We start from the raw sequence: 12,326 nt of genomic DNA, 5'->3' as shown, positions 1-12,326 counted from the left end.
CAAAGACAGCTGACGGCAGCTAAGCTTTCACCTGTGGACTTTAGTGTGCTACAGGACAACACTGAACTGTTCCCAGAGGGTCTGGATTCACTCAACATTTGCCTGAAGTGTTATTACCTCCATCTCAAAATGATTAATTTGGTGTTTTTCCCCCCTTTTCCATGATGACTTTAAGGCAGCAGTAATGAACTTACCTGTCTTTGATTATGCTGAAATAAAAGTTAGACAAGTTTCTGGAACAGAATGCTTGCAATAATCGAACAACTTTGCTATAATCATATTCTTTGTATGCTTCTGTAACCTGGAGAGGGAGCAGAGAGAGAGAACAGGGTGCTGATTTTTATCACAAAGCATACAATGACTACCCCTGATGAAACTTGAACTTGGTGGAGCTGTGATGAGTGAAGGGAAGTCTTTGAGTGTTTTTTTGTTTTGTTTTTTTTTATAGGTTGTAGCAGGGGAAAGGTGTTAAGACAATTAATTCAGTTAATTAATTAGAACAAAGAAATCATTTCTATTCAAATTTGAGGCAGGGGAACCCCAAAAATTATGTCCATACTTTCCCATTCAGCAGAATGGTTCCAAGTGACATAAATTAAAAGATCTGGAATACAGCAGATAAGTTTTAAGTTTTAAAGATTAAGTTTTAAGATTAAGTTTCTGGTTTTGTTTGTTTAGCTCCTAACTATTTCTAAAGATTTCTAATTTTAGGTCTTAGGTGGGGGTACATGGGAAAAACAGGTTCATGTCAAAAACAAGTTGAGAACGTTAAAACAAAACCTTCCTCTCAGAAATTGATATGTACTAGAAGAAGTACACATTGCATTAAAAAAACATTAGTGATCATAATTTGCTTACTGGATGCATGCTCTTTACTCATACACTTAAAGCACGTTGCCTAGAGTCTATACCCTGTCAGAAGCACCGCACATACACGTACTCATCTAACTAAAATTTACCCATACCTTGCTGCCGTAGTCTTGCAATAAATGTAGCATGTATTGATCTACTATGTACATCTCTGCAGGCGGGATGGAATCAGTTTCTGGGTTGAAGTCAGCCATATTTCCCAGCATGAAACGTAGTGTATTCCGAAGCTAGGAGCAGACAAGACAAACTAAATATAGATGGTTTGCACTCTAAATAAAACACAAAATGATAATATCCTATAACGAATTAACTAAATTTAGTTGTTTTTCAAATTGAGTGGTTGAATAATTACAAAATACCATGAGGAACATATGCCAAAAGGACCTACAGAAATTGTGAAGACTGGATGTTAACTAGGCATGCTGCAAAAAGCACTCTTTTCATTAGCACACTTTACTGTTTGATCCACAGATGTAAAGAGCAGTAGCACCTACTTAAACCTTTGCAATGAATTCTACTCACCTGATACCAAATATGAAGAGGAACTGTTCTCAGAATACAGAATATTAGCATACTTGGTTCTTACCTTGTTAATATCATCTCTTGCAGCATTAAGTACCACCGGCCCAATCAGCACCTCGGTAAAAACATTGGATTCCGCTACCCACCAGCGGAGAACATCAGCACCATAGGGGGGATCCTTGGTGTGATCCTAAGTAGAGATAGAAGGCACGCTAGAAAAAACGGTGTTTGTGGGAGGGTCATGCAGCACGGTGAACACAGAAAATCCACCTTGTCAGTGCTGTGAATTTATCTGCAACAGTGCCCAGAAGGCCAATGTGTTTGGAGGCCTTCACTCCTCTTTTAGCAAGGTTTACTGTTAAGCCAGGACTACGGCATGTGCTCACAGCAGTCTGTGTATGGGCAATGCTGGAACTCAGGTAAATTAAGATAAATTCATCTTATATAGTGCCTTGAATCCTCTGAATACTTGACATTAAAACATCAACGTTAATATCTGAAGATTATATATGTTTTGCTTCATACTGTTTTCAACTCTGGGAATGGCTTCTGTCCTTGAAAGAACAGAAACTATTTGCTGCTTTATTGAATCAGATAAATAAGCCTTTGAAACCTCAGAAAGAGCAACAGCAGGTTTGGGGAAGGAATAAATTCGCATTAATAAATTCCCTGACCCCTAAATGAAATCAAGTTCCCTGTCTGAGAGTAGGCAGGCTGCTGGGATGCAACCCCTGTTCTGACTGCTTCATTGCTAGGCCCAGCTTGCAAGTGCCAATCGATTTGAAAGCAGTGTTTACATTTTTTTAAATCCCACCTCTCCATCATTTCAACAACAAAGTTCTCAAATAAAAAAGGAACTATCTACATCTTCTAAATAATTTCTTTTTCTTTATCATAGAACAATTTTTAAGCACTACAATTGACATAAAACAACCCAAAGTTTTTACTCCAGCCAAACAGAATTGCAATGTAGCCAGACTCTTTGGAAAAGCTTTCTAGAGTTCTGCTGCAAGACAGCTGTATAGAGAAATACATGCCACGAGACAGCTACAGAATCTGGCAGCAAAAAACTCTAACAAGTAATTCTAAGAAACACATGAGTTTGACTTACTTCACCTCCGTTGACTACCACATCGGGGTCAACCACATTGCCAATGGATTTGGACATCTTTTCCCCTTTCTCACCAAGAGTAAATCCATGAACTACCAGAGTCCTGAAGGAAAGATTTTAAAGAAAAAAATCTCACCAAAAAACTATGTTAAGAATACATTTCCAATGAGGATATGCGTTAAGTGAAAACACAAAGAAATCTTCTACTTTGGTAAACCTGAGGCTCCATTTGTAGAGTTCAGATGGAATATACCATCTAAGTAGCACTTATATCTTCCTTTTCCTCATTTCATTTTACCTTGTGACCAATACATTGTTAACAGATATCCAGGGCACATATGCTTCAGATGTATTAAAAACTAAAGCATTATTTACTATTTAAACCGAAGTATTTCTTAAAATTGCACAGACTCCCTGCAAATTGACTCATACTATCCTCCTCTATGTTTTTTGTCTTCAAGGGGACAGGCAGTATGTCACAGCTATAAGACATGCACTTGGTAATTCTGAATGCCTTATAGCCTAACATTCATAGAATCATTAAGGTTGGAAAAGACCTCCAAGATCATCTGGTCCAACCATCCCCCTACCACCAGTGTCACCCACTAAACCATATCTCTAAGCACCAGGTCCAACCTTTCATTGAAGACCCCCAGGGACGGTGACTCCACCACCCCCTGGGCAACCCCTTGCAATGCCTGACTGCTCTTTCTGAGAAGAAACGTCTCCTCAATTCCAACCTAAACCTCCCCTGGTGCAACTCGAGACCATTCCCTCTATTCCTATCATACCTGCCAATGATCATAAGTGATTTTCATACTGTATCTCCCATAACAATTCCTTTGATTATTAAGCAAGAGACAGCTAAAGAACAGATCTGCAAGACCTGTATCTGATAATGTAATAGGATATAACCTGAATGACTAAGAAAACATCTATTAAGACACAAATTTTTTAAACAATAAATCCATTACAATCTAACCCACAAGAAACTTCATAATGAAAATTTAAAAAAAAACTAAGTCAGATACGTGGTAATGGTTTGATTTTTCTTCTTTCCACACTACTGTCCACACTATCACCAGCCAAATATTTAATAAATGAACTAGTGACACGTTTGCAATCCATGCACTTACTTAAACGGTGCTTTTTTCCTTGTTGCCACACTAGTTAGTAGTGAGGACTGAAACCAACCTCCCAGTTGGTCTTTTCCTTCAAGGTATGTATCTGCTCTTTGTTCTGTACCTTTAAAAATAGAAGATTTGTCAGAGTGTTTGTTTGTTTGTTTCAGATATCATCAGCCTGTAACTCTGAACAATTAAATACTTAACAGAAATTCTTTGCAAGTGATTACTAAAACTTATTCTGCTCTTTCGATCCAGTAGATTGAAAATGGATTTACTGTTATAAATGCTGTGTGGTTACTTGAACATGCTACAAGTGATTCATCAGTATTACAAAGTTTGTTAAAATCCAACACTGGCTGAACTCCAGAATTTAACAAATAAGCTTGCTTTCCTGTGAACAAAATAATAAGTTATTAAAGCAGAAGCTATCACACTCAGAACGCTTCACTCAAATTACATTCCAAGTGCTCCTAATCCAACTGAAGGATACAAGAGAAGATCACATACTGAAGAATTAATAAAAATCTACGCTACAACCCGAAACTTCATCAGTTGGGAATTATTACTCAGGATACAAGTCACAGATGTAACGTGACTGACTAGCCTGTGTCAGGTATTTTCAGAGGAGACCAGGAAGCTTTCTCTGTGACCGCAGCTCACCTGTGACAGAATTTACATTTCTGGTCACTGGTGTTCCAGGAAGGTTAAAAAATTTCAGGAAAGTGTTGAGACAAGATGGGAAACAGAAAGCCTGTTGTGTTGTGTGAGAGGGCAGTCTGGAGGAGCCTGGCTTGTTTAGCTTATCTATGTGAAGGCCAAGTGGAAATATTATTCTCTAAATGCACACAAAGAGGAATGCTAGAGAAGGACAACTGTAGCTAATGAATACTGTTGTCACCAAAAAAAAAAAAAAAAAAAGGAGAAAGAGCAAGTATTAGTAGCACATTTAAAGCAGAAGAGCAAAACCAGCTTTCCCACAGGGCTGAAAGAGTGCAGCAAAGCTTTAACGGCTTTCCTGGTGGAATTCAGTCACTGTATGAAAGGGTGCAAGATTTGTTGACTCAGGTAGTCCCTCCTAGTCTTAAACAACCCCGGCCAGGTCACCAGCAGAGTGAGAACAGAATAATGCAGAGCACAGCAGAACATCCAAGTCACAAAGCCTACAAGTGTGCAACACTCTATTTGGAAGAATGCAGGATTCTAAAAGATGTTGGCATAATTTTCCAGATATCCAGATATTTTTTTTTATTTAATCTTTTATCAGTTTTTATCTTATAGTTCCTTTTGTCCTCTGCCTAGGACCCCTGAGACAATGCTTCTTTCTGCTGCTGACATACTTGATTTATTTGTTTAACTTAATGGAAGTTTCGATATTTAGATCCATCCTGCAATAAAAGGAAGTTCAACATTACAAAGGTCAAGGCCATGCAGTTACAGCTAGCACAGGAAAAATGCGTGGGTGGATGTAATGGTTTTTAATGCATTTGTTTAGTTCTTCAAGAAAATCTACAAATAATTTGGGTTTTAAAAGCAGAAGAAGAAGTAGGGATCGATCTTTGTATTAACAGACTGCAAAACTACCTGTGAGAACAAGATTTAAAAAAAAAAGAAGAATATTTGTGGCTAGGAAGAAAAGAATAGTGCAAAATCTGTAACAAAACAGCAGCAACACATTTGTTGTAACAAAAAGTTGTTGTAAATAACAAATAGCTAGTTTCCTACACACTGTTCTTAGGAAAGTGACATCTTCAGAGCAATGACAAGTTAAAACTTACAGAAGAGAAGAATTTAAACAAACAACTGATTACAAACAGCAAATTGTACTGGTCTTTTTTGACAAGAATGAGAATGTCTGGCAAGCTGGCTAATGTAACTTGCATGTTTAATGGGGGCCTGAACATTTGATCTCTGTAAAACACAAACATAGGATTTGCATATACAAACACTGCCTTTCAAGCATACTGGTAGCTCCCCTTCCTCAGTTTTGTTAAAGTTACACTGCTTATATATAAATTACTTAGAGCAGTGCACATTTCTTTCTAAATGAAGGAATATGTTCAACAAGCCAGAAGAGACTTCCGTTGTTTATCTTACACTGAATTGTAGTACATAGGTCATTAAAGAGAATTACAATTTATGATCCTTCTGGTTTGGATTTCAAGATTCTGTATCTTTGATCTTACAGACTTTGACTTTTAGATTAAACATATTGTATTTTAATGCCAGGAATGAATCAGCTAAGATAAATTCAAGTCTCTCAGTCAGCACAAAAGTTTAAACACATAGATAGGTAAGTTGTAAAATAGTCACATTCATTTGGTTAAATATTAGTCAATAAGATAGGGAAAAAGTTATGCTGAGAACCACCATCAGTGCAACTCAAAACTAGGGGTAGAAAGCTGCACAACTTGTACTGACAGAAGATTAAACACCAGTACAGTTCAGTGGGCATTTTTTATATGAAATGTATTGAAAAAAATGGTAATCTCAAGTTTCTAACACACTTGGTACTCTGCCCATGAGGAAAATTTTAAGATCTGTAAGATAATTTAAAGACAGAAAATAATTATCTGAGAGAGATACTCCAAAGACAGCTATTGAAATAAGCACTATCAAAAAGCTGGACAAACAAACAAAAAGTCCCTGATATCACAGAACAGGGCATTTCTGTTCAAATTAGTAAATGCTTTAGAACCAAATTTTGCCTTTACCAAACTTTTTTGTACACAGTGCATTAGCACCAGTAACACTTATCTCACAGCAGTAGTACTGTGAAAAGGAATTCACTCATAAACAAAGCATTCACACCAAAATCTTAACATTGCATGAAAGAATGTGGAAATGGTTTCTTTCAAACAATATTTGAAGCACGTGTAGCAAAAATAAATGGGAGTAGATCGCACAACAATAAACCGTTCAGTGAAAATAGTGCTATGCAAACAGAACCCTAATGAAGAAAAAAGTATCCCCAGAAAACTTTAAGCAGAAGAGATCTTTTCTTAAAGAACTTTACAGTTGCATTCTCAGTGGTGCAAGCTGTTTATTACGTAATTTACACACACTCTATAAAATGGACAACTATAGTTGTCCATTTTTAGGCTTGTGACTACAGTAACTAAATCTTTGATCTCAGAGTGCAAGACACACCTCATTGTCACGGTGCCAGTGCAGAATGGCACAGTAATCTCAACTTAGGTCAATTTGTCAGTTAGCTGGAAGTGATGCCCTCGATAACACTAAGCTGCAAAAAGAAAGATAACTATAATTTAGTGCAAAAAGAGCAACTCGAGGTCATTTCCGTTGGAACTATGCACTATCTGTGGTAGGAAGTGCAGCATGGCAAGTCTTAGAAATACTACTATACCCATGCAGTCCATGATTTAGGCCATTGAGGCTGCTGTCCCTGAGCAATTCCTTTAATTCATTCAAAAACTTCATATTGCAGAATCTCTTCCTCTTTCCAGCCTGCCCTATTTTTTGAAAGCAATCTGTGTGACCAACAGCTAAAGGGATGAACTTTAAAACTGCTACATCTCATTTCATGAGTGTTTTGCTCAGACAGGTAGTTAAAGTCCAGTGCAAGCTCAAACCCAAGTTCCCCAAGTCACAGAGCTGACAGCAAACTACTTGTACTTGTGAGACTGGAACTGGCAGGAACATCCGTAACGTCATTTATTGGTTACTGGCAGAAAAATTGTGGATTTATAATTTTCAATAACTTGAGTTCACAGTAGAGCACAACAATTACAAACATTAGTCATACATTTTTAGTCATCTATTATATCTTCAGGTTGTCCTGAAATCAACTCATGTGCTGCAACCCTTTAAAAGAACCACTGCCATGCATGACACTGTCCTCACCAGGCAAGCAGTAACTGCTGTTATCGCTGATCTCTTACTACAAAATTAATAGGTAGCACTTCACAGGTAGCCTGCCAGCTCCCAGATGCCAGCGTGCTTTCACGAGTTTACACCAGAGGAAGTCCTTCTTCCTGTTGTGGCAATCACTACGGAATTTTGGGTTTCTGCATGGATTTAATCTTTTTTTCCCACCCAAGAAGTAATTTGGAAAGGAATCCCACCATTTTGCAAGCCTTGCCAATTATTTTTACTTACATATGACAAAGTTCTGAAAAAAGTTTTAAAATCTGGAGTATATTGAGAATACAAAACTATGAATTCAACAAATTCTCTTGCAAATTACATTCTTCATAAAGGTTAAATTAAATCTGCCAATTTATACGAATCTCTGGCTCTGTACTTCCACTTCTGGCGGTGTCTGGGAGCCTCAACTACACAGAACAAAAGGTAAAACAACTTTTTGTGGCATTTCTGAAGATAAAGAGGTTATGAAATCACACTGCTTGTTAGTCCTTCCCATAGATTTTGAACCAGCTGGGCTACTCCAGTCATGTCGGACAGCAAAATAAGAAGCCTCACACACATTGAGTCCCAGCAAGTTTCATGCAAATACATAAGTAGATAGAGAAGAGGCACTTTTAATGGTATCGTGAAGAAAGACATCTGGTATTGTGAAAGACATTTATTAGACATTACAGAATCCATATGGGAGCATTATACAAATTAATCAAGGGTCTCGATTCTGCTACTGCTTATTAAACACGCTGTCCTTCCTTTATACATGATTAGAGATACTTTTTGCATCCTAAAGTGTTAAGCCATCAAGGAATGCAAAAATGCAACTGTGCACGTAAAATACCACTACTTCCTAACTCCTTTCAAAAACCAAACCAGAAACTTTTTTTTTTAAGAAAAAAAAAAAAAAAAAAGATTATGAACCTTAATGTATGTAAAGGTCTTCCAGAAAAAAAAAAAAAAAAAAAAGTTTGCTGATGGTACTGTTGCCTGACCATGTTGCTAAGAAATAAAACCCCTGGTACTAACGTGTTTTATAATTCAACAAGATTGTTATCACACAATTGTGTACTGAGGGTTTAAAGTCCAACAGACTTTATGCATGAGACCAGACTCCTCCTTTAGAAAGGACTCCTGACTTTGGACTACCCTCCAGGCAAATAGTGTGTTTTAGATAGACAGATAGATCGATACATGCTATATCGTATATATTACCTGAATACAAAATTGCTACCAATTTTTCCATAATAATGTTTTTCACTTGTAGCAGACCTGCTGAGTAGCAACTACTAGCTGTTGGAACTATAAATAACATACAGCAATAAAATATTTTAAGCAACAAGATATTTAGCTACTGAAAGTAATCAGAAATGAAGAAGTACTCTTGTACATCCACACTGTTAAAATGATTAAACCTTCTTAGATTCAGCTGTTGATCTCAATTTTGATCTGCTTCAAATAGAATCCCCTAGCACAAACTGAAATTTATTACTGAAACAAAAATTTAAAAGTTACCAACTAGTGGTGAAATACCTTGGCTATTTGTGCCATGAAATTTCTATAGAACAAATATATTCTCATGAGGAGATTCATTGTATGCCACATGGCAAGATCAGTCAGAATAGTGTATTATAAAAATCTCAACTTCAACTATACTGAATACGAGCTTGCCAATGTTAAACCATAATCTTTACGAGCAAAAGCAGCTTTACAAGAAATCACAACCAGTTTGTTGCTGGCATAATCTGACTCAGTTTTGCTGATACCAACAGCATCATGTAAAATAATTATATTTTGTTCTCCAAGTATTATAAAAGAAAGATCAACATCTAATACTGTACCTTCCAAAACATGAGCCCAGGAAGTTCCACTATCGAACCAGATGTCTAGGACATCCTGTCCCTTGACATAATCCAAAACATCGTGACCACCACCAGCCTATTAGAAAAACAATTATTAAAAAATGCAAATAGGATACTCCATATCATCAGTGTTTTTCAAAGCTAGAAATAAAATATATTTTGTTTCTGGACCAGTTTTGCATAGGTTCTGCTACCAACTTTGCGAGAAAAAATAATTCAGATATTTTTTCACAACAATTTGCAGATAATTATTGATGATGGCAGAGTAACACTGCAGTTTGTTAGCTTACAAACACAAATGTAAAAGCAACAATATAAAGATAGGAAAAACTAAATACAAATTCAGATTTATTTTAATTACAAAGGCTCAATATATATTTGCACTCATAATTTAGTTAAGTAGGATGTTATTTTCCTCCTGACCTAAAAGGAGGAGGTTGGAGATCTCAGCCCAGAATTAATGGCACAAATCTGATTCTTGTCACATTCAGGTATCACTTTCTGAATATTCCTTTCACAGGATACATTCTCATAAAGACAGAAGACTGGAAAGGATCACGAGAATCTACAAAGGTTTTATATTACTTCTCATCACTGAACCATCTCTCAAGCACTTTCTGTATTTAAGTAAAAAATTACCTTTGCCACAGCCTCTTTTGATAATAGTTGTTCAATAGGAAGGGTCCACCATGCATCTGTTCCTTGCTGCTCCACTATTTTGATGACATCTGTGATCGTTTCACTGTTTAGCAGGGAAAAAAGGATTTATTAACTGATGAATTAACCATATCTCTCTACAAGTATCCCAGATCCAACGCAGTGAGATATACTGAGAAAGAGATTAAGCTATTTGGACCTCTGACTTTTCCAGCTTCTAATCCAGGCAAGTCTCCAGAGATTTTCTGCCTGTATTAGAAAAGATTTCCAACTTCGGTCTTCCAAGACACCAGCTGCAACGTTATGTAAAAGCCTGGACATAGAGGAAACCCAGATGCATCTGGACAGCTTTTTCTGCAAATACTCAGTAACTGGGCACTTGGAAAAGATACCAGCAGCTTGAAGACTTCTAAAATTAATTTCACTTGCTATTTCTCAATCTCAGATTTACAGAAAACTAAACAACTATTTTCCAAAAAATACTTGCTCTTTTTGACAATAGGTTTTTCTCCACTGGATAGAGAGCAAACAAACGGAGAGTTAGAAAACATCACCATTTAAAATAATGTACAGATTTCATATTAGACTGCCATTTGACTGGATTCTACCTTTTTAGAATTTTATTTTTTTTTATTTTTAATAAGAAGAATCCTCTTCCCATATTATTCCCAAATGTGGGGAAAACTGCAATTTTTGTATCCAGTAGAGGAAGGATGTAATCAACCATTCAACAGACACTCTGAGGCATATATGAATCCATATGGTATGGCTCCAGCAAGGACAAAGGTTCTGAACCAAATACACATTATGGAAAAATTAAAAGAAAAAAAAAAAAAAGCATTTTATTTCTGCTGTGAACAGATAACACAACGAAAAAGTGAACAGTTCTCTTCACTACTTACGATACATTTAATTGTCCACAGTAGGCAAGGTGATTTTTAGTATCACTTAATGCCAAGTCTGGGTGTACTTTAAGATAGCTTAACAAAAAACAAACAACAACAAAAAAACACCACAAAACGCACTTTATCTTGCTGACTCACAGAGCATTTACTGAAGAGGTGATTTTTAGAACTTCTGTTGTACCTAGGGAATACAGCAGACCATCATGACCTGAAAACATCAAACTAAAACCACTATGTTACCCAAGTCACCAGAGATCTGTTTTTAAAGAGTTTTTAACTCTTCAAGTAATCAATTAATTAATTTATTGACAAAATATTGCAAAATGGGAATCAGCAAAATAAGGATCTTTTACAATTATCTCGAAAATACCAAAGGCCTACAATCTAACTTCCGTAGTGTCACCACTTGGTTTTCTACGTGGACATCAGCACAATGTTTTTGCTGTACTGTCAATAAGCAGAGCTGCATCACTACAGCATTTAGTGGACTCTTAGACACAGTTTAAACATGAAGACCTATGTTCTCCAAGAAGATGTAAAACAAATTATTCCATAGTAACACCACATGAGGCATGACAGTGAGAAGAAAACACAATTTTACTGTTGATTGTGGAGATAAAATGACTATGTCAGAGCAACAGTTTTGTATTAACCTATCATAGTCTTTTCAAAGTAAATCCAAGTAGAATGTCCCAGTACCCGTTATGAAGAGAAGGCACACTAACCAGTAACACACAAAATGACAGCCAGCTGGCATACCAGTGCCATTCTTACCCTTTCAGACTCGAATGGATGTCATTCACTTTCCAGTTCAATGATCATGGGACACAATTTATGGCTTCGTAATGTATCTGCTAACATTTATCTTGGTAAAACAACATTTAGGAGCTCCATTTCTGACTGGTATCTTTTCCTTCTTTTCCTTTCAGAAATATTTGCACAGAGGCCTGTTTGCCTATACTTCCAGTTGTGAAGTGTTACCTCTCAAAGATAAATGCAAACAACAAATCCAGCCCTAGTACATTTCCCTGAGGCTAGCCAATAACTATCCCTTGCTTTCTTCTCGCTAAATCTCCAAATTCAGAGCTCTCTCAGGAGAAAAAAAAAAAAAAAAAAGCAGCTTTATGACAGCAGAAATCAGTTTGTTAGATATTCTGAGCTTTAAGGAGTTACAGTCCAAAGCACCACCACTCAGACATATGATCTAATTTTTGGGTGGTCCTGTGTGGAGCCAGGAGTCGGACTCAATGAGCCTTGTGGATTCCTTCTAACTCTGGATATTCTGATATTCTATAATTCAGTTTTCTGACTTGCAACTGTTAATTTAACACAGAGTTCCACAGAAGTTGTTTTTTTTTTTTGAAAAAAAAAAAAAAAAAAAAAAAAAAAAAAAAAA

At 36.6% G+C, this 12,326-nt stretch overlaps 1 protein-coding gene across 1 annotated transcript in view; it reads right to left on the bottom strand.

Annotated features, from left to right (window-relative positions):
- The window catches only part of IARS2 (isoleucyl-tRNA synthetase 2, mitochondrial), a 28,458-nt gene that overhangs the window by 3,262 nt on the left and 12,870 nt on the right, over window positions 1-12,326 (bottom strand). The window contains exons 13-19 of the mRNA XM_035320617.1: window positions 10,008-10,110; window positions 9,348-9,444; window positions 3,640-3,748; window positions 2,504-2,606; window positions 1,457-1,582; window positions 966-1,097; window positions 195-301 (exon numbers count right to left, since the gene is read on the bottom strand). Coding sequence (XP_035176508.1) covers window positions 195-301; window positions 966-1,097; window positions 1,457-1,582; window positions 2,504-2,606; window positions 3,640-3,748; window positions 9,348-9,444; window positions 10,008-10,110 — 777 coding nt within the window. The remainder of the gene's footprint in view (window positions 1-194; window positions 302-965; window positions 1,098-1,456; window positions 1,583-2,503; window positions 2,607-3,639; window positions 3,749-9,347; window positions 9,445-10,007; window positions 10,111-12,326) is intronic.

Source organism: Oxyura jamaicensis, chromosome 3, assembly GCF_011077185.1.
Source record: "Oxyura jamaicensis isolate SHBP4307 breed ruddy duck chromosome 3, BPBGC_Ojam_1.0, whole genome shotgun sequence".
In the NCBI taxonomy this organism is placed as follows: domain Eukaryota; kingdom Metazoa; phylum Chordata; class Aves; order Anseriformes; family Anatidae; genus Oxyura; species Oxyura jamaicensis.
This window is presented reverse-complemented; position numbering and strand designations above follow the sequence as displayed.